This window comes from Artemia franciscana, chromosome 1 (genome assembly GCF_032884065.1).
Source record: "Artemia franciscana chromosome 1, ASM3288406v1, whole genome shotgun sequence".
NCBI lineage: Eukaryota > Metazoa > Arthropoda > Branchiopoda > Anostraca > Artemiidae > Artemia > Artemia franciscana.
This window is the reverse complement of record NC_088863.1, coordinates 47,815,443-47,838,358: the sequence shown is the minus strand read 5'-3', so window position 1 is coordinate 47,838,358 and position 22,916 is coordinate 47,815,443. Positions and strand designations below refer to the sequence as shown.

The 22,916-nt window shown below is 35.4% G+C and overlaps 1 protein-coding gene across 2 annotated transcripts in view; it reads left to right on the top strand.

The window, feature by feature from the left end:
• The window catches only part of LOC136030817 (caspase-8-like), a 32,483-nt gene extending 9,873 nt beyond the window's left edge, over positions 1-22,610 (top strand). For both annotated transcript variants that reach the window (XM_065709869.1, XM_065709863.1), the window contains exons 2-5: positions 11,793-12,759; positions 15,474-15,611; positions 19,070-19,207; positions 21,990-22,610. In XM_065709869.1, coding sequence (XP_065565941.1) covers positions 11,838-12,759; positions 15,474-15,611; positions 19,070-19,207; positions 21,990-22,300 — 1,509 coding nt within the window. In that variant the 5' untranslated portion in view covers positions 11,793-11,837 and the 3' untranslated portion in view covers positions 22,301-22,610. The remainder of the gene's footprint in view (positions 1-11,792; positions 12,760-15,473; positions 15,612-19,069; positions 19,208-21,989) is intronic.
• Positions 22,611-22,916: the final 306 nt, after the last annotated feature.

The window sequence follows — 22,916 nt, the reverse complement described above, 5'->3', positions numbered from 1 at the left end:
TTGAGTTGAAATACTCCTTAAAAACAAATAATTATGGGTTTGTTATCTTGGTGTTTGATAGGTACAGATTGGTGATTTAAATTATCAGGGTTTCAAGCTGTGGAAATTTCTAATTAATTTTTTTTTTTATTTTGATACTTTCAGATATTCAATTCAAATGTCTAAATCTTGAGATGTCTATTGAGCACAAAAATAAAGATTTGAAATTTGACTCAGATTTAGCATTAAGTAAGAGAATTTTCCTGTAAAAATTTCGTTTTTTAAACAACTAATCATGGAAATATGATTGAATGACATGTATCAAAATAAGTATAAAAATCCTCAGCAGTATAAATAGCAGTTTAGATAATTTTATGGACAAATATATGCAACTGCTATACAAACTATAACTATATTTTGTGACTGGCTGATATTGAGAAGATTAGAAATTTTGAAGGAATATTGTAGTTGCATTCTGTTTCTGTCTTTAACTCAAGTTGTATCAATTTCCCCTTTTTATTATTTTTTGTATTATTAAATGTTTGAAAAAAAAATGTCATTTAAACTGAGAATTCAGAGAACCATCTATACCAGCTAGATAAAACAGAAAAGCACATACTTATTTGCCTTCTTTTATAAAAAAAAATAATGAAAATCTATTCTTCTTAAATGATTACTCCAACATTTGAAGGATACACTTATGCAAACCTTTTTTAAAGTTTAAAGAGTATGGCCTTTATTTTGATGTTTTAGGATGAACAGAGATGATTTGTCATATAATGTAAAGCTTTATTAGATGAAAATAGACAGTGAATTGGTCATCATTTGCTCACCAAAATCCAGAACTTAAATTAATAATTTTTCCACTTCTCATACATTTACTATACAAATGCCCTAAAAAAAACAATGTTGTAAAAACCCCCGGCTTTGCAAAAAAAAAAAAAAAAACCAAAACAGACAGCCAAAAAAAAGTAATGATACCAATTTCTTTGCCTCAGTGCCATAGCAGGAGTTGAAAACTAATTTTTGACAGTAAAAAGAATTAAATATTTTGCTTTTCAGCACTGTTGTGACAAGACAATTTTAAAATATCATTTTGACAGCCTAAAGAAGTTGAGATTTTAAATTCCCCTCCTTGTTATCACAAACTGAAAATTTTCGCCTCCTGCTTGTGGTAAAATGGACAGATTTCTTTGATAAACCTAAATTTAATTAATTGCTTTTTGGCAGTATTTATCATTTGTAAAATCTAACAGAGACCACACAAAGTAACTAAAACCTTGTTTCAAACTTGTTTGCAAAAAGAAACAGTCTTAATAATTAAGAATTATTAAAAACCAATTACAAAAAATAACTTTCTTCCCAAACCAGAGCAAGTGGACCCAACCACAAATCCACCGCTACGTCCGGGGGAGGGCGCCCCCTTGATCTGCCACTGGATCCAACTGGAAAAAGTACACAACCCCCCATGTTACAATGTGACCATAGCTAATAGATTTACTCCATTAGAGCAATTCCCAGCACTGTCATGTGAAATTGATGATGAGATTAGGGTAGTTGGAAACCCATATGATTTGGAAGGAATTAAGAGACAAACAGAAATCCTGGGGCCAGGTAAAATCAAGAATTTTGGCCATAAAAGAAGAGATGTTTCATGAGATAGTGATAAATCCTATTTTCTTGAGACAAAAAGGCAGAATATTGATAAACCACCCAAACAAGAGTTTTTTAATGTTAATATTCCCACAGCAGGACAATTTACCACCAAGGTTGAGATGGAAAGTATCAATAAAGAGGAAGTTTTACCACCTGTGTTTGATCTGGTAAAATCTTTTAAAGTATTGCTCACAAGCCACAAGTTTGATTTTGATATTATGAGGGGCAGGTCTATAATGACTGTATTTCATCAAAATGAGGATGCAACAAATATAATTTTGAACAATGGGAAAATTGGTGATATCAAGGTAACAGCAAAATTGAAAGTGCTCATTGTGAGAGGAATTGTAAAGGGAGTTCCTCTCAACCTAACAAAAAGAGATATAATGGAGTGCCTTCAAAGTATAATGGTAATACATGACATAGTAAGACAGAAAAGGTTCAACAGGGAAAGAAGAAAAATAGAAGAAATAATTTTGCAGTAATGGTGATATTTGAAGGTGATACATTACCTCCAAACATTTGGTTTTGTGGAAGGAAAAGAGAAGTTCATGTTTACCATCATAGAATCATGCAGTGCCACAAATGCCATAGGTATGGTCACCTGCTAAAGGATTGCAGAGCCAAGGAGCCAGTTTGCCTATGTTGTTCAAGTAAATATTCATCAGACAAATGTCCTTTGAAAAGTGATATCTCACCAGACAGACCAAGGGCTTATCTTTGTGCCAATTGTAGAGGAAATCATGCCTCTTCTTTGTTTGCTTACCCAGTGAGGAAACAAATTTGTGAAATACTATATGTGGCAGAAAGTTACCAAACGGTTTACAGGATGGCTCAAGAAACATATGAGAGCTATGTGGATTCTGCTAACAGTACAAATTTGAAAAGACTGGCACCAAACAATTCTACTTCAGCAAACAGTGTTGAACAAATAATAAAGGTTACAAAACAAGAAACTGCAGAAAAAATGGTAATTGGTTTACTATGCAAAGCCAAATTGTTGGAAACAGGCAACACATCACTGTCTGATTGAATTGAAAGACTTTGCAGATTTGTGGAAGAATTAGAGTTAGGATGGCTCAATCAGCAAACGATTGTCAGTGTTTGTAATATGAATGGAATAATTGAAAATGCTCAAAATAAACCTTAAAATCTTATCATGGGATGCCCAGTCAGTCATGAAAGAGAAAAAAAAACCTTATTTAGAATATTGTCAGGAACATGAGATTGATGTGATATGCATACAAGAGACATGGTTGCAGCTGTACATAAATTTGATTTTTAAAGGACATAATATGATAAGAAAAGACAGGTCAGAAGGTACCAAAGGTGAATACTGACCTGTGTGAAAAAGCCTTTACATTTTACCGAATGCGAGATTGAACTGCAGGATCATCTAGATTATAAAGTTGAAATCAATGGCTGTAGGATACTCCAACAAGATGGATCAACCATTAAATTATTAATGTATACAATGCAAATGGCAACAACAGTGACATTGGTGGCATTATTAATGAGTTATCAATGGAAGTTCCTGCTAATGAAGGCTTGTTTGGTGCAAATATAACATTTTGATCTTGTCTGGGAGGAGTATGGAGGATTTTCTGTTGGAATCTCCAATTTGCCTGGCCACTCCTAAAGGATTGTCAACCCATAAAAATTATTTTACTGGTTGTCACACAACAATTGACCTAACATTTGCTAGCCCTAACTTAGCCACAAAGACTGCTGTTGCAATTCCAGATAATCCAATGCTATTTAGTGATCATTCCCTCATAAATATCTACATTGAGGGTCATAATATCAGTAGTTATTCAGCCCAATTGAACAGCGCAAGCACTCCTCACTTCAGATTGAAGGAAACAAATTGGCTTGAGTATAGAGAACAACTTGAAAACATATCAATTCAGGTGTTAGTGGAAGCAGAGACATTGATTGATGAAAAAGTTTGTGTATTTCAAAGCAGTATATTGACAGCAGTAAAGAAAGCTATTCCCCTAAAAGGTAGTTATTAAAAGGACTGACAAAAAAAAACATTTGGTGGAATGAAGACTGCAAAGAGGCAAAGAAGGAACATTTGAAAAATGAAAGAATTTATGCTGTAGCAACAACATTAGAAAATCTGATTAATGGAAAACGATCATATGCACGGTTAAGGAGAACAGTGTCCATAGCAAAAAAGAGCTGTATTAGAGAGCTTCTTGAAAATCTAAATTTTAGAAAACCAGAAGCTAAAGTTTATTGGTTTATACGCAGGATTCAAAACAAGGAGCCAAGCAATACAAGCAACCCACTTCTTTCTAGTTTATGAAAATGTAACTCTGATAAGTGATATGGATAAAGCAAATGCAATTTTCAAATATATGGAAAAAACAATTGGAAAGGATGATCCAGATAGAGAAGTAGTATCAAGAATGGCAGCAAAAGTGAAACAATTGACTGATACAGTCCACCAGGAACCATACAATCAGCCTTTCTCCTTGTTGGAAATAGAGGACATCATCAGGAATTTGCCAAATACAGCTCCTGGGGCAGATATGGTGTATCCTCAACTAGTTAAAACGTCCCACTAGAATGGCTAGAAGTGCTGTTAGAAATAAAAAATATTGCCTGGATTAGTTGATATTTCCCAAAAGTATGGAAGGCAGGATCAGCAGTAATGATTCCTTAGCCATGTAGAGACACTTCAAAGATAGAAAATCAAAGATTTATTACTTTATTACCTGTGTTAGGCAAAGTTTATGAAAGACTTGTAGAGAAAAGGTTAAAATGGAAAGTGGAACAAAGAAAAATACTTAAAGATGTGCAATATGGGTTTAGGAGAAATAAAAGTACTATAGAAAACCTGGTTTGTTTCCAAAGAGATGCTGTTTGTACTTTACAAAATGGATTGGTAATGATAACTGTGTTTCTAAATGTTGATGGTGCATTTGATAATTTGGTACACAGACAGATATTACTAGGACTAATTGGGTTGGGGATTGATGGAAGAATGCTAATGTTTACAAAAAAAAATATCTAGAAGACTGTGAAGTGCATGTTAGGGTGGGAAACACTATCTCCAGCCAATTCACCAATAGAAAAAGAGGAGTCCCTCAGGAATCAGCCTTAGGTCCAGATTATTACAATCCGGGCAAACACAACATACCTTTAGATGATCGTGATTCTAGTTCAGGAATTTTTGCAGATGACAATAACCTATGGGGAATGGGAAGAACAATTGAAGAACTTTTGCCAGTTATAAAATCCGTGTTTTAAACAGCTTGAACATTGGACAAGTGACATTGATTAAAGCTTTTTGTTTTAGAAAACAAAAGCTATGCTTATCACAAGAAAGAAATCTATAGAAGTGCCATTTTTAACCCTAAATAGAATTCCCGTTAAAACTGTGGTCAAAACAAAGTTTCTGGGATGCACAATACAAAAATGTTTGAATTAGAATTTACACAATAAAAGCATTAAAGCAGCCTGTATTGGGGGAATCAGCATATTGAAGACATTAACAGCTATGACATGGGGAAGAAAAGTTGACTCTCTAATCCAGTACTACACAATATATATCAGGTAAAAGTTAGAATATGCAGCAGTTTTATATCACCCCCAAAAATCGCCATCCCTCAAAAAGCTGAACGTTATCCAAAATACAGCATTGAGGATTTCATTTGGAGCTAGGAAAACGACCCCAGTATCATTCATGTTGTCAGAAAGTCGCGTAGAAGACCTCAAAACTAGAAGGAACACACATACACTAAGACATTTAGCAAAAGTATGGGGGTCAGATGAAACAAATCCAGTGAAATCAAGGATTGTAAAAGAGGTCTGTATGTGAATGCAAACAAATGCAGAAAGGAGAACCGATTAAACTTCCTTGAAAGATCCATTCAAATATGTGCTCAATTTGACCTAGAACTAAAGATGACAGAAATGCTAGGTGTTCCAGACATGGAGTTGCCCTTGACATGGGCGTGCTACAAAATAAAATGTCTAATGGTGATGGAGAAAAAAGGAAATTATTAATTTACGTTGATTCAAGGTGTGCACTAGAAGCTATCACCAACATAAGTAGAGGTGGGATATAGTCAAGGGAAGTGGCCAGTTGTTACAGAGAATTAGTCACAATACTTACAGGTCAGGAAATTGTTTTACAGTGGATTCCAGCTCGTGTTAATATACATGGAAACAAACTAGCTCATGGAGCTGCAAAAAATGTCACCACTCTTATTTACCCTTTTACAAGTTGTGAAACTCCAATTCGGATTATGATGATTAAAGAGGTTATAACTAAAGCAGCAGCAATACTACTTTGAGGAAAATTGTAACCTTTCTGGAAACGGGTTTACAAGGCAAAAAACAAGAAGAAAGTCAGAACTGAAACTTTACAGGAATCTGACCTGAAGAGAAGGAACCATAGCTTTTTGTCTAAGGTCCAGACATGCAGGCACTCATTTGTACCTTGCATGATTTTATAGAGAGGAAAACATCTGTGATCATTGTGACAGTGAAGAGACAGTTGAACAAATTTTAATTGATTGTGATCATCATATGCACTAGAGAAGACAGAACCATTCATCAAGGAACAAAAGAAAAATAAATCAGTGAATTTACCTCTTGGTGGTTGAAGTCATGAACTAAACACCACAGTCATACACTTAGTAGTGCAATTCTTAGAAAAAATTGAATGTGACAAGAGGATGTAATTGGAGTCGTTGGGAATCATTTAATTTATGTAGCAAGCAAATACTTGAAGAATATAGAGAGAGGACCTGAGTGACCATGTAGTCAAGAGGGGTCCAAAATTCATCTCATCATCGTCTCCTAGGCTAATAAGGGAATTGAGCTGTATTTTTATTTAGCAACAAACAGGATTAATTAAGAATAACATGCTTTAAAAAAAGGGTGAACATCAGGCAGTTTATATTACTGACCTACAAATAAATGAACATGCTACTAGATGCCATTTTTATGCTCTTTCTTAATACAATAATCGCTTTTCTTGCATTCAATTTTAAACCCTTTTAGGACCCTTGAAAATAGGCTAATAATTGCATTCTATATATTTTTTTTTTATATAAAAATGGGTTACAACATTTGTTTCAAACTTATTATTTCATTATAAGGTAAATAGTGAGCAGTTCATAATATTGACCTACAAATAAATGAACATATCACTAGATGCCACATTTTATGCTCTTTTGAATGTAATAATCGATTTTCTTGCAAATTCAGTTTTAAGCCTTTCTTGAACTCTTGGAAATGATAATTTCTTTCTATGTTTTTTGGTATGAAAAATGCTAAAACATTGGTGTCAAACTTAATATTGGATTGTAAAATCCATTTTGTTGAAGTTATATTATCTGCAAGCATTGATTTGTCACAATTAAGTTGGATAAAAATTCAAAATAATTTCTCCTTTTTTCCATCTGTCGTGTTTCTTCTGTTGTCTTTGATATTTTTTTAATGTGTAGGTGAAACAGCAGTTTTTAAGTAGTCTAACAGAATAAGAAGAAAACATGGTGAATTTGGTTTGAATTTTTATTCAACTTACTCTTGACAAATCAATGTTTTGGAATTATACAACTTTTACAAAATAAAGTGAACATACCACCTGATGCCTTTTTTTATGCCCTTTAAGAACATAATGATCACTTCTCTTGCAAATTCAAATTCAAGCCCTTTTTTGAACCCCCTGAGTATGACCAATCAAATTCTGGTTTTTGGGCATATAAATGGCTTAAAACATCAGTTTCAAAATTACTATTTGCTTATAAATCCATTTTTTAATGTTATTTAACCACAAGCATTGATCTATCACAATTAGGTCTGATAAAAATACAAAACAGTTTTTCCATCTGCCATGTGTCTTCTGTCAACTCTGATATTTTTCAGCATATAAGTGGAACAGCAGTTTTTAAGTGGCCTAACAGAATAAGAAGAAAACACAGTAAAGTTGTTTTGATTTTTGTTTATTCAACTTAATCTTGACAAATCAATGTTTGTAAATTAGACAACTTTTACAAAATGGACTTATAATGGAAGTGTAAGTATGAAACAAATGTTATAACTTATTTATATATCCAAAATTATAGAATGATTTATGATTCTCAAGAGTCCTAAAAGGATTAAAATTCAATTTGTAAGAAAAGTAATGATTATATTCAGAAAGAACATAAAAAATGGGATCCAGTGGTATGTTCAATTTATCTGTAAATCAATAATATTAACTGCAGAATATTTACCCTGAAAACTCGCCAAAACTTATTTTAGTCTGTAGACCCATCCCTGTAAGTTTCATTTTTCTAATCTAACCAAGATAACAAGAAGTTGCTTGTCTAGAATTTTTTATATTTTAGTAGAACAATTATCACCTTAAAATATACTGAAACAATGGCACTTGGTATTTACCAAGTGACATATAGTTATCGCAATTTCTGTTGGTCTGTTGGTCCTGGTTTTGCTAGATTAGGCACTTCCAGATAAGCTAAGAAGATGAAGTTTGGCAGGCATATCAGGGATCAGACCAGATTAAATTAGAAATAGTCGTTTCCCTGATTTAACCATGTTTATTGGGGCAACGGTTAATTCAGAAAAAAGAAAAAAATGAGGCATTTTTAACTTACGAACGGGTGATCGGATCTTAATGCAATTTGATACTTAGGAGGATGTCACGCCTCAGAACTTTATTTTAAATCCTGATCGGATCCGGTGACAGTGGGGGGAGTTGCAGGGAGAAACCTGAAATCTTGGAAAACGCTTAGAGTGGAGAGATCAAGGATAAAACTTGGTGGGAAAAATAAGCACAAGTTCTAGATACGTGATTGAAATAACCGTAACCGATCCGTTCTCTTTGAGGGATTTGGAGGGGAGGGGTAATTCAGAAAAAATTGAAAAAATGAGGTATTTTCAACTTACAAACGAGTGATCAGATCTAAATTTAACTTGATATTTAGATGGGCCTCATAACTCAGACCTATTGTTTTGAATCCTGACCGGATCCAATGTCATTAGGGGACTGGAAATCTTGTAAAACGCTTAGAGTGGAGAGATTGGGATGAAACTTGGTAAGAAGAATAAGCACAAGTCCTAGATACGTGATTGACATAACTGGACCGTATACACTCTCTTTGGGGGAGTCGGGGGGACCTAATTCGGTATTTCGGAAAAACTATAAAAATAAGGTATTTTTAACTTACAAACAAGTGATAGGATCCTAATGAAATTTGATTTTCAGAAGGACCTCAGTGTCTCAGAGCTCTTATTTTAAATCCTGACTGGATCTGGTGATGAGGCTTAAAACGCTTAGAGTGTAGAGATTTGGATGAAACTTGGTGGAAAGAATAAGCACATGTCCTAGATACATTATTGACATAACCGGACCAGATCTGCTCTCTTTGGGGGAGTTGGGAGGATTTGCTGGTTTGGGCTCATCCAGATAAGCTAGGACGATAAAAGTTGACAGGTGTATCAGGGACCAGACTAGACTAAATTAGAAACAGTCTTCCCTGGTTCGACCATCTGGAGGAGAGTGAGCGAACAAGATAGCTGAGAAGAATTTTGTTTGCCGATAAAACAAATGATTGTTCTTCTTAAGTATGGCTTGTGGTCTAGGAGTGTGATTCTCGCCTAGGGTGCGAGAGGTCTCAGGTTCGAATCCCGGACCATCACAGTTTTTGCATGAAGAAGATCCAATACTAGATACGTGATCAATAATATACCGATCGCTGAAAGTTGGCAGGCATATCAGGGACCCGACCAGATTAAATTAGAAATAGTCACTTCCCCGATTTTACCATCTGGGGGAGGGAGCGGGGAGGAAAGGATGGACAGTTAATTTGGAAAAATTAGATAACAAGAGGTATTTCTAACTTACGAAGGGGTAATCGGATCTTAATAAAATTTGATATTTAGAAGAATCCCACGTCTCAGATCTCTTATTCAAAATCTCGACCGGATCCGGTGACTTTGGGGGAGTTGGAGGGAAAAACCGGAAATCTTGGAAAATGCTTGGAGAGATCGTAATGAAACTTGGTGGGAAGAAGCTCTTGGCTCTTGGCTTTTCCGACCTCGTCACAAGTGCCATATGAGCTCTTGGCTCCTGTTTCCTTGTCTTGGTGCTAATGCACTATTACTCCTCCAGGGGATGTTCAAATTGCGAAAAAACATGTGCATACTTTTGCTGCTGTGGACACGGATGCTACAAATGTTACTACTGCTACTAATGCAACACTACTACTGCTACTACTACTAATTTGATTCTAGTACTGTTAAGACTCAGAGTATGAAGGTGAAAATTTGAGAGAATGTAGAGGGAAAATTTTAAATAAAACAAAACCCATTATTTGCATGAAGATTGTCAAAAGGGCATATCTCAGGAATGGATTGGGGTATTAAGTTCGAACTTTCAGGACATGCTGAAAGGGGAGGATCAACTGATCAAAAGGCAATATATTCACACTAGTACTAATACTGCCACCACTACTACTACTACATCTACTCCAGCTACCACTTCTATTGCAACTGCTACTAACGCTAAAAGTATTAAGATGAAAATTTAAGAACTGACGAGGGAGAAGTTCAACTAATAAAAACACAATATGGATGCACAAGTTATCAAAAGGTTATATCAGTAATATCAAAGCAGTGGCTAATTGTGTTTAGTTGAAACTTCCAGGACTTGATAAGGAGAATGTTCAACTGACTAAAAGGCAATATGTTAACATTACTGTTGCTACTGGTGCTAGGGCTATTACTGTTAATACCAATGATAGTCCAATAACTAACACTACTAGTATTCATACTACTACTATCATTACTACTATTAGAACTATGACTAAGTGTATGAAGGGGAGATTTTCAGGGAAAATTCAGGGGAGAAGTTGAAGTGAATGACAAGATGCCATCTGAATGCAGGTTATCACATGGGCTTATCAACAATATCTTATGACTCACCAGATGTATGAAGTTGAAACTTCGAGGGTCAGTCGTGGGGGATGTTAGATTAACTAAGAGGCAATAGTAGCATCCTCCTACTGCTACTTATAATGCTACTACTATTACTACTGCTGTTACTACTACTGCCACTAAAGCTAAGGCTATTGCCAATTCTATTGCTACTACTGTTGCTAGTGGTACTTCTGCAACTAAACGTATTAAGACAAAATTCTGGGAAATTTTGAGCTAAACCAAAATACACAATGGGCATACGGGTTGTCAAGAGGACGAATCAGCAATGCCTCAGGATTGTTTTATGGTATTAATTTTAAACATTCAGCGTGTGTTGAGGGGCATGTTTGAAATAACCAAAGGTTCTAAGTGTATGCGGCTACTAATGCTACTACTACAACTATTGCTGCTAATGAAGCTAAGGGTATTAAGATATGAGCACGTAGAGTGTAATGGCAATATCTGGAAAACCGCTTATATTGTAAGTTGGAACTTTCAGGGTATATTATGGTGGATTTTTTTTTCTAACCAAAAAGCGCTTTGTGTATTCTAACAACACTACTACTACAGTTACTATAACTAATGAGATTAAGGGGTATTAAGGTGAAACTCTTAGGGATTTTTTCTTCGGGGAGGGGGGTTCAATTAAACAAAGAAAACTTCCAAATTTTCAAAAGGGTATATAAGCATTATCATAGCCAGCACAGTGTTGTCACGGAGCTTTAGTTAGTATAAACTTAAAGTTTGCAAAAAAAATTTGCACTGTTTAGCTCAGTTGTGTAGTTTTGCAAAAAAAAAATCTTTATTAATACATTCTTTAAAAGTAAACACATTGAAAGACTTCTTCCTTTTTTGGAGAGATAAATTAGTTAAATACTGTATGCTAGATAGTCTTGTTGCGACTAGTAGGTAGACTAGCGAAGCTAGTTGATTTGTTTCATTAAGTATGGTATTAATAAAAGCGAGTTCTACTTTCCATTGTTGATTCCGTTTTATAAGGTTCAGTGTATGAATTCTGTAAACAGCCCAGTGTTAAAATCCTGCAACACTTACATATCCTATCTATTGCAAAATCTATTTTGCAAGTTTCATGTATGGCTTCCAATATAAGAAAAAGCCACTTTTAGTTGAATACACCTTTGCTTTTTTTTTATCTGGCATTGCTCCTAGTGCAATATGTATGTGTTTTGTATTTTCTTGAACAAATATCTTTGTAGGTAGAAAGACGCCTACTCTCTTAGCAGAGCAAAATAAGGTAACCTATGATGGATAATTGCTCCAAATTCGACTCTCTCAAGCGTGATAGGGAGAAACGTATTGATTTGTTTAAAAAAATGTTGCTAAAAGACAAAGTGTCATTTCTGTTTTTAATTGTCTCTGATGAAGCTCAGTGCGTCGAAGCTATAAACAGTACACTTTTAAATCCAGCAACATTTATACATTGCATATTTGATATACGTTTCTCTGGCTCTCAGGATTTATTTGACCATGAAGTTAAATTGAGTGATGCTTGTTTACTTCTAAAGCAATACTTTTTACTGCCATGTTTTGGTTACTGCAAGCACACATATCAGTCTCAAAAGAAGTTGAATCCACTCAGAGTGCTGCTTTTCCGAGTCTATGATGAAATGACAACAGAAGAAGCTGAGCTTTTATGTTCTCTCTTTCCTCCAGTGCTTTCTAATGCTAGTAATAATAGTGTTGCTATCGAATTACTTCTCATGAGACTTGTTCTTGCCAAAAGAATAAGTTTAAATGACATGAGCTTTTTAAATTTGGGTCTTCAGCGAATAATGAGACGCGATCTTTGTAAGCTGATGAGTAATGAGATAGATAAGTACCCATTAGCCCAGACTCTGGTGCCTACTAAAATACTATCTAGGGATGAATATTACGATATGAGTTCGTACCCTAGCGGAATTTGTGTCATATTCAATCAGAAAAATTTTTGGAAAGAAGAAAGTCATTCCTTACGAAGTCTAGTTCATAACGTAAAACTGGATAAACGAATTGGAACAGACGTTGATAGAGATTTTATATCGGAGACATTTCAATTTTTTGGCTTCAAAATTAAAGTCTTTGAGAGCAGAACACATATGCAAATAATGAGGGACCTCGAAGATATATCGAGAGAGGATATGTTTGGTTGCCTAGTTGTGTGCATTCTGTCTCATGGCACTCAAGGTAAACCATTTTTATATCCACCTCTTTCTCTGCCTGTTATCTTCTTTGTTTCTGTGCCTGCCTCTCAATTTTTTCTAACTTATTTTTACTTATTTAAATATTTTAATAGAAAAAGTTTGGTTTTTATCAGTAAAAGATTTATTTCGAAATCTATTTATAAATGAGACAAGTTCTGCTATTCCAACTAAGGAAACAGACACGTAGTTTTACTATTAATTTGGGTCTTTTATATTCTAAAACGCAACTTGAAACCAAAAACTAAAAATTAAATTCCGAAAGTATCTCTGAATATTTACCCTGAAACTTAACTCAGATTTACCTAACATCATTCTTCCATAGAGAAATAGAGCTTACTTGTAAATAAGTTTCAAACCATAAGGATTTTGTTTTGTTTACTGGATTAATGCTTATCTTTTCTGCTCCTATTCTCTTTTAACTCAGCCTGTAGCTTGACGTATTTTTGGCGTTTTCAGTCCATGGCCTGTAAGGACAAGGATCCCCAGTGGGCTTACGACCCACCCCAGAACCAGGAAGAAAATCCCTGGGAAAGATCTAGTTGCAAGAAAAAACAATAGCATTTGCACTGGACTCTCCTCTATGATGACGACCCAAGCACGACCATAGACGCTAACACTGGATGTGGTCAATTTCAATTCTCAGATTTTATATGTGCGTATCAGGATCGCATCCTGGAAGTCTGAAAAATTTAATTTGGAATGATCCTATACAGTCCGGACTCACCTGTCGCATCTGAAATGAGCTGAACTGGGTCTGGAATCTAAACACTCCTCCATGAATCTACAACTATCTACAGTGGCCATGACAGCAGAAGAGAAGCTGGAGCTGGCTTAACGTTGTCCGAATTAATTGTAAAGACGCTTAATATCTAGAAACTTGGAGACAACAGAGTTTTAACAGTCTGTCTCAACGGGCGCCATGCAAAGATGACAGTTGTGGCATGCTACTTCCCCGCTAACAATGCACAAGAGATTGTGAAGGGATATCTTGACATACAGTTTAAAGGAGATCTATGGGATTCGCCAAGACCCGACATGTCATGCGTTGTCAGATATTTTAAGGCAGAAGTTGGAAGCGACGGATCTTTCTGCACATCTTTCGATCTTTCGAAACACACAAAAATGGTGTGGTATTAATTGAGATGGCTAATTGAAACGGATTGGTTGTGAGTGGAACCCCTCTTTCCCACAAAGGCATGCATAAAGAGTCATGAAACTCTGATTGCAGAATAAGGAATCAGATAGACCCCATTCTAATCAGTAAGAAATGACTGACATTACTTTGTGACGTAAGGACACACAGGGAAACATATATATTCTCGGATCATAATCTAGTGATTGCTAAGACGGCGAGTCAAGCTAAGAGCGCCAAAAAGAATTAGCCTTGCTAAAAAATACGGTATGACTCGAAAAACTTGGAAATGTAGAAATAAGGCAAAAGTTCCAAAACTAGCCAACAGATTAAAAATATTTGACTCTTTGGATGAAAGCAATCCTGAGTAAATTTTGCTCTCAATAGACATCATGCTCAGAGGTTGCTGAGGAACCTCTGAGGATTAAAAGACGCATCAAAACTGTGTATATCACCCGAGTTTAGAGATTAATGGATGTATGATCGTCTAGGATATTCCAGATTATATCCAGTATAGTTGACCCACAGACAGATAACCACCATAGCGAGATAAAGCTATTACAAAGAGAGTCAGAACAGGCAAGAGCCAATATAGAGTAGTCCAAATTGATAAAGCGGAAGAGACCGCAAAGAAGGTGTAATCGAGAACAGTTTTCAGAATCACAAAGGAAATTACTGGGAAACGTTGGAAATCTGGTAGGCCAGTATCAGACCTTGCTTTTCAACTGGCTAGAGAATAGGAAAAACAAGGTCTGGGCAAATTAACTTGATATTCTATTAAATAAAGTCCTGCCAGGTAACCTACCTGCTATCCGAGGTGTCACCATTCTACATCTTAACTTCATCGTTTGCCTATCATTGGCTGAAGAAATAATTACTGTATGAAGTAGGTTTAAACCCGGAAAATATCCTGGCGAAGGCAGAATATCTGGTAAGATTTGATAACCTCGACAAAGGTCTGTCGCGGCATCTGCACAGCTGTGATTAATACCATATGGAATACCAAAAGAAATATGCAAAAATTGGACAATGAGTATTCTCTCGGAGAAGAATATGTATCTTATTGACATTAAGGAAGCTCCTATTGATGATCTTGTTGAACGGAATAAACTCAGTCATGGACCAGCTTATGAGAGATGAGCAGCACCGTTTTTTGCCTAAGCGGTCTTGTTCTGATGTTGAGGAAACACGAGATTCTTCAAAACAATGACTGGAGTACAGCAATGCTGTATCTCCTCACCACTAATATTTGTAATGATATTGAACTACAAGCTCCGAACCTGTGGCGGTTATGGCATAAGAAACAGGAGACTTGGAGACCTAGACTTCGTTGACAACGTTGAACTGTATGAATCATACAAGCAAAAGCTCCAAGAGTACCTGAATTTGGGGGTAAAGATGCTAAAAATCCTTCCAAAATATTTTTTTTATACTATCGTTACAAATGGAGGATAATTGATATTTTTAGTGTCAATCGGGCTATTACATCTTACACTCTACTCTTTCGTACTGATGGTTTGTTTTTGTTTTGTTTTGTTTTTTGTGTTTTTTGTTTTTTTTTTCAGGGCAAATCATGGGAAGTAACAGTATACCTGTAAGTTTGGACGAAATAAAGATGAAATTTCGTGGTAGTCTTTGTCCAGCTCTAATTGGAAAACCAAAGGTATTTATCATACAAGCCTGTCAAGGCTCTGTAAAACAAGGTAAGACTCACAAAGCTTAATCATCATATACATTTATGTTTGATAGAATTTTTAGATACCCTTTCTAATATTTATCTTGCTCTAGAGTAATTCGAAAACAAAAGAAAATTTGGTGCAATGTAAAATATAACCTGAAATGCGTCTACAACGTAAATATACGGATGGATGGATGTTTCCAGTCTCATACATCTACATCTTTTCTACATATAAGGTCTGAAACATCTGGAAACTGCATCTGACTTTGAAAAGTAATTCAAAAATGGTATGGAATCCAGCTCAAGTGCTGGGATTTAAGCTTTCTGGCATATTTCTTCATTGTCTTCATTATTGAGAATGGAGTGAGGTGATATTTAAATGTAAGTCGGTCAAGGCATGATAAAGCAAGATACCTCTTTTGAACCCTTGAAATTTTTGCCAAATAGGAATTTTAGTCATGAGAACCATGGAAAGTTCTATTTCCAAATATCTTGTCCCCTCTAACTGAATACTCTTCTTCCACCTCTGAACGCCTCTTGCCGCTCCCTGACATTTCATTGAGCTCACGGAAAATATTGGCCCCAAAAAGTTAAACTGATATAGGTCAAAAACTAAGGAATAGACAAATCCGGAATAGCCTTCTTGTTTATCAAAAAATATCTTGATGAACTTAAGGATAACAAGATCCCGTCCCAAGTCATAAATAATCGGAATAATCGTAAACGCGGTATGCCCAGGACAAGGGGCAGTGAATCCTTCGATTCACTAATTCATGAGCATATTATTTTCGATATGGGCCTAGCAAGTGTTGACAAAAGTATGTTAAACCCTTTATATGATATGTATCAGAATTTAAAAGCTGAGCTTAAGCTACCGACTAAACCTGACACAATAGCTACAACACTAAACCTAAGCTACTAAACCTGACACAATAGCTACAACACTAAACCTAAGCTACAACACTAAACCTGACAAATAACCCGGTGTATTCTGTCACAAAAAGGTGTAAGGCCGGGTGCATTGACATCACCAACCGCATTTAACAGCAGCATCGTCAAACCGCAATCTAAGTCAAATCTGACATACATTGTGAGAGGGATTGATCTATCGTTAATAAGCTATGCACACGATGTACTTAATCTGAGACCCCTCCTTCGCGGTTTAGAGGAGAATTTTATCCAGTTTCAAGTAGAACATGGAAAAATAGGCCTTCAATTTAATGAAAAGAAATCAGATGTGTTGTTGTTTAATGCTAACCAAGGGTCTGCTGTTGATTTTAGGCTGGGTGGTGCTGCTGTTCGGCTTGCCGAACACATAGTTTATTTGGGGATCCCTATTGGTCGGTCTATGCTTGGAAAGCGTCATCTTTTGCAGAGTCATCTGCAGAAACGGATCTCTTTAGCGTATAGCTATGTTGTAGTTTATAAGCGTGAGTTTGATCGGCGGATTTTGGCCCCTCTGTATAATGCAATGGCACTACCCCATTATCTGTATTTAAGCCCCTTTTGGAGGATATTCCAAAAGGAAGATAAGAATGAATTGCGGTCTACATATTATAAATATGCGAAGTACCTCTTACGGCTTCCACCATGGACAAGTAACCGTATTGTGACAAGTCGGTATGGGATTATCAACCCTAATGAAGCGATAATAGCCCAGATCGCCAGATATAACTCTAAGAGATATCATCATATATCCTGGATGATATATCCAGATATATCATCCTTGGGCAATTATTTTTAGGCAATAGGTTTTGTTATCCATTTGTTCTTTATTTTCTTGTGTTTGTGTATTCTTTTGTAGTGTATTTTTTGCTTTTTCATCTTATACTCCGCCTGTTTCTTTTGATGGGAAATAAATTTATACATACATACATACATACAAGGTTTTTCAAAAAGGATTTTCCCTTTAAAAGGTTAGAAAATCCTTTTAGTGAATTTTTTCAATTCAAAACCCATCCCCCTCCAATCGGAAAAAACAACAAACAAATATAGGTGGACTGCCGTTTGAGAAGAAATAACACTTTTGTTGGGATCAGAAAAAAATTGTACTCTGCCTCCTGCAGTACATAATTTGGTATTCTTTATTATCAGTAAAAATAAATGGATAATAGTAGTTAAAAAAGTAAATAAGTATGATTTTTTGCTGAATATTTCTCGGTCTTTTTATGAAATATCATTACTAAGACTCATCATTTGAACAAGTGAATATGGGTTTGAACGGATTTCAGTTCTTGATAAGAAGTGTCAATTTTGTATTTTGATGCACAGAACAGAGATATTTTTGGCATTTTAAGGGATGAGATGCTAACTTGAACTTCGTGTGCAAAGGCATCTGACTCATATAACAAGAAATTGCTAAAATCGAGATATTTCTGTTACATCCACAAATATACAACTCAGCAATTTAGCCAAGCTTACAATACTCCCATATAATACTACAAAAAATATTAACATTTTAATATACTTTCAAATTACGATATAATATTGACATATAAGATGATATTGTAAATAGTAAGGCTAGTGATAATGCCGATATAGAAAAAAAAGATAAGAAAATTACCCAAGAAGAAATATTTTGACTGGAGAAAGAATTTTTTTTTTCTAGACAAAATGCGTAAAAGAATAGAAAATTACAAAGTTACTTTGTCCTGTGAACCAAGTTGAATCAAATAATTCTAAAACAATCCCTAATAACTCTATTGAATTATTAAAACCTTGAAAATGCAAACAATGTGTCATCCCTTGTACAGAAAGGAACTCGTTGTAACGCAAATTGTACTTGAGAGGAAAATTTGTTCTATTTTAATTCTTAGGAAATGATTTTTGAGGTGGCCACTCCAAGTGAATGATTTATTCCCATCGAAAAAATCAAGCTCCAATCTAGATAAAGAAAGTTAGAGACATAGGGGTGACTTAGCGAGGTGTTACTAGAAGTTTGCTTCATAGGGAGACCTTGGTAAAGTTTTTTGTATTGCAAATTGACGTGACGCAATTTTAATTGGGTTAGTTCTATTTAAAATACAAATGTAAACATTTCCAAGGTTCTTTTTTGGCTTTTCTAGTGGATAGCAAGCTTCGTAAAATTGTGATTAAAGACCTATAATTTTTTGGTAATTTCACATAATCGCTGTTTGCTCGTGCTTGCTGTTTTGATGAATCAGAGTATTTATCGTGAGATTCTGTAGGGGGTAAATATTGGGTATAAATGACTTTCTAGCCACTGTTTTCAACTGCCCGCTGGAGAATTTCAGGAAAGGGGGCTCCATTTTTCTTTCAAATTGTGCTTTTTAGCTAGGATTCATATTTGCATTATGTTGTAAAGAATAAACACTTCATTTTGCGCGTTTAACTGAGCACTAGTCCTTTCTTTTATGATAAAAATTATTTTTATGTAATTGTAGTCTTTTCGTATAAATGCACATCTCCTTCATTCTTTAATCGATTCTTGAATCTTTAATGAAAACTCGAATTAATTCGTAGCATCAACTGTGGTAAATAGCAAGGATTCGTCGATAGAGCATGACGGACCTATTATCCCGTCTCTTCCAGAATACCATGACATCTATGAAATGTACTCAACTGTTCCTGGTTATCTCTCCTTTCGAAACACAACCAGTGGTAAGGTCTTACTTTTTTCAAATAATTTCGGCAACCTAAAACAAGGAATTAACTTCATTTATATATATATATATATATATATATATATATATATATATATATATATATATATATATATATATATATATATATATATATATATATATATATATATATATATATATGTATATGTATATATATGAAATAAAAAATAGAAAAAAACTTGGATTTAGCGGGAATTGAACCTGGCCACTAGGCAGGCCCCCAAATTCTGCAAAATCCAGCACAGTTGCACTTGGCAAATATATAGCGTTACGTTTCAACATGTATTTTTGTGTAGTTTTCACTTTGTCGCTAAACACGTATTTCCTGTCTACAAAATTTAGTTTGGTTGATTATCTTTGGCACCATCAGAGAATGTACCGGTGTGGTGGGGACAACACCCTTCCATAATCTCTAATTTTTAAAAAGGACACGATCTGGAAAGGACCTGGTTCAAAAAAAGGGATGGATTCCGGCAACGCCATATCCAAGGGATGGTTCAGTCTTGCACCTCGTCTCCCTTCGTAAAAAAAAAACTTCGTAAAAACAAGCCATTTTCGCTTAATTAATGGCTAAAAGCACGTAAAAGCTGCTTTCCGGTTTTTAATAGTTCCGTCTAAATAGCTCGATTATTGTGCATCTAAACATACAATTATGTTAATGCTTTTCTATTCAGTTTAGGTTTCCCCTTAATTTCTTGGAGCTCCCTGTATATTATATTTACTTCAATCTATTATGAGGATACCATTGAGGATTGGGCCGGAAGGTTCATTGCTCTGCACTAATTTTAATTATGACAGGAAAACCCCGTAAATAGCAAAAAAGGGATGAGTTCCTAGCTAAATCGTACCTTGGGTTGGCTCTATGTTTTACCCCCCCCCCCCTCGAAGTGTAATTTAAGAAAATTATAATGACTCGCATTTTTGGAAATTCAATGGCTAAAAATTGTATAAAAATTAATTTTCCTTAGTTTGACACTTCTCCATTTGAATGACTTCACCGTTTTTAACTGTTGCAAATATAAAAAAGCTGCTCTTCATAAATTAAAATACTACTTAAATTTCCCCGTTGCTGTATGTATTTTAGATAAACTAGCAGGTTCATTGTTCCCCCTTAATTTAATAGAATTTTGTGAGAGCCCGAAAAATGACTGGTCTACTTAGAAAAGGGATGAATCGTAACAAAGATATTTCCAGCAGAGGTTCCTGGTGTTCTGTTTTTATGGCACTTGGTATTTACTAAGTGAAATATAGCGATCGCAATTTCTCTCTGTCTGTCGGTCCCGGTATTGCTAGTTCGGGCACTTACAGATAAGCTAGGACGATGAAAGTTTGCAGGCGTATCTTGGACCAAACTAGATTAAATTAGAAATAGTCTTTTCCCCGATTTGACCATCTGGAGGGGGGGGGGACGAGCAAACGAGATAGGTGAGAAGAATTTTATTTGCCGATAAAACAAATGATTGTTGCTCTTAAGTGTGGCTTGTCGGTCTAAGGGTTTTCGTTTAGGGTACCAGAGGTCTCAGGTTTGAATCCTGGACCATCCCAATTTTTACATGTAGAAAATCCGAAACTAGATACTTGATCAATATAGCGATCGCTAAAATTGGCAGATGTATCAGGGACCAGGTCAGATTAAATTAGAAATAGTCGGTTCCCAGATTCGACCATCTGGGGAGGGGGGTTGGAAGGACGGTTAATTCGGAATAATTAGAAAAAATTATGTATTATTAACTTACGAACAGGTTATCAGATCTTAATGAAATTTCATATTTAGAAAGACTTCGTATATCAGAGCTCTAAATCCCGACCGGATCCTATGACATTGGGGGGAGTTGGAGGGGAAACCGGAAATCTTGGAAAACGCTTAGAGTGGAGAGATGGGATGAAACTTGGTGGGAAGAATAAGCACAAGTCCTAGATACGTGAGTGACATAACCGGACAGGATCCGCTCTCTTTGGGGAGTTGGGGGGATTTCCAGTGCTTTTTTAGGTTGGAATCTAATTTTAGGTTCCGACCTCGTCACAAGTGCCATATAAACTCTTGGCTCTTCCGACCTCGCCACAAGTGTCATGTGAGCTCTTGGCTCTTGTTTTTGGAGCTATTTAATCGTAAAAGTCAAAAAAAAATTTTTTTATGTTTTAACGCTCCCCCACGTAAATGACTTGGTCGTTTTTTTCTTGGAAGAGGTTTTTGGTACATTTCTTGTCATAAAGTAGAGCAAACAATTAAAATTAGCAATGTATCAAGTTTGCAATGTAATTTTTTGGACACTTTTCCTAATAATAGAGCTCTCCGCTGTAGAGAGGGAATCTGATTAGTCTAAGCTACTCCCCCCTCCCTTTTGCAGGTGTATGTTCATTGATTATGGTATGTAATGTTATTTGAGAAAAATTCATTTGTTAACATGTTTTCTCTAACAACGTCATTTGTATCAACGTCAGAGTCATTTTTCTCTCCTTTTTCTCCGAAAAAGAAAAAGTTGAAAGCCTCCATTTATTAATTTCCTCCCCCACCCTCCGCCCCACTCCAAGAAAAAGTCAAATTTTGTTGTTTTATTCTTTCAAGTACAAGCTTTCTTTTTATCTTATGGTGTGTTCTGTATATTAGTTTCTTCTTTTTTATTGGATTTATTCACAGACACATTTAATATTTTTTCACTTTTTCTTAGTTAAAATATGAATTCATATCATTGTGTTTGCTATTTTCAAATACACCATTATATCATTTTAAGTTTAATCTGGTGCTCTCTTTATTTTAGGCTCTTGGTTTATCAATACTCTTTGCTATTACTTAAAAGAGAAAGGCCATCTGTGTGACATAGAAAAAGTAGGCACATACGTAAACAGATGGGTGGCGTCAGCCGAAGCACGGGAAGGAGGTGAAGTTAAGAAGCAGATGCCGCAATTCACTTCTTGCTTGCGTAAAGGTTTACGTTTTAAAAGACACCCAGAAGGAGTTCTTGAGGCTATTCTAGATCAGCTTGAACGAGAATTTCTTGATGTGCTAGTTGATTATTTTGTCGCTTCAAATTACGGGAATTGCCAGCCAAAAATTCAAAGTATTTCTTGAGTAAGAATTAATGGGGGGAAAGTCGACATCATAAGCCTGCCTTTTGAAGGGACATTTGTACTAACTTTTATAGGGGAAGACGAGCCTTGTAGTGGGGCTTCTATGTTTGCCAGCGACTATAACTGCCCATTCTAACATCTGTGATTTTGGCCTGCCTTAAATTGATCTTTTATTAATAAATTATGATGCTTTAATCTTATTTTAATATACTAGGTGTGTAACCTATTTTGTTAAACTTCAGCCTACCTATTTACGTGTTTTTTTGTGCTTTTTGTTATTTATAAAATGTATTATAAGTTTTCTATTTTTATGTCACTGTATACAAATCACTGTATAGTTATGGCAGATTTACTACTGGACCTGGTTAAGGGATACAAAAAACCGAACCTTATGTAGGCTAGTGGTATCTACCTAAAGAGCTAAAGCTTATGATAACATTTGGTCATGTTTATTCTTTTTTATGGCACTTGGTATTAGCCAAGTGACATATAGCGATCGTAAATTCGGTCGGTCTGTCTGTCAGTCTGTCCCGGTTTTGCTACTTTAGGCACTTCCAGGAAGCTAGGACGATGAAATTTGGCATGCGTATCAGGGACTGGCCTAGATTAAATTAGAA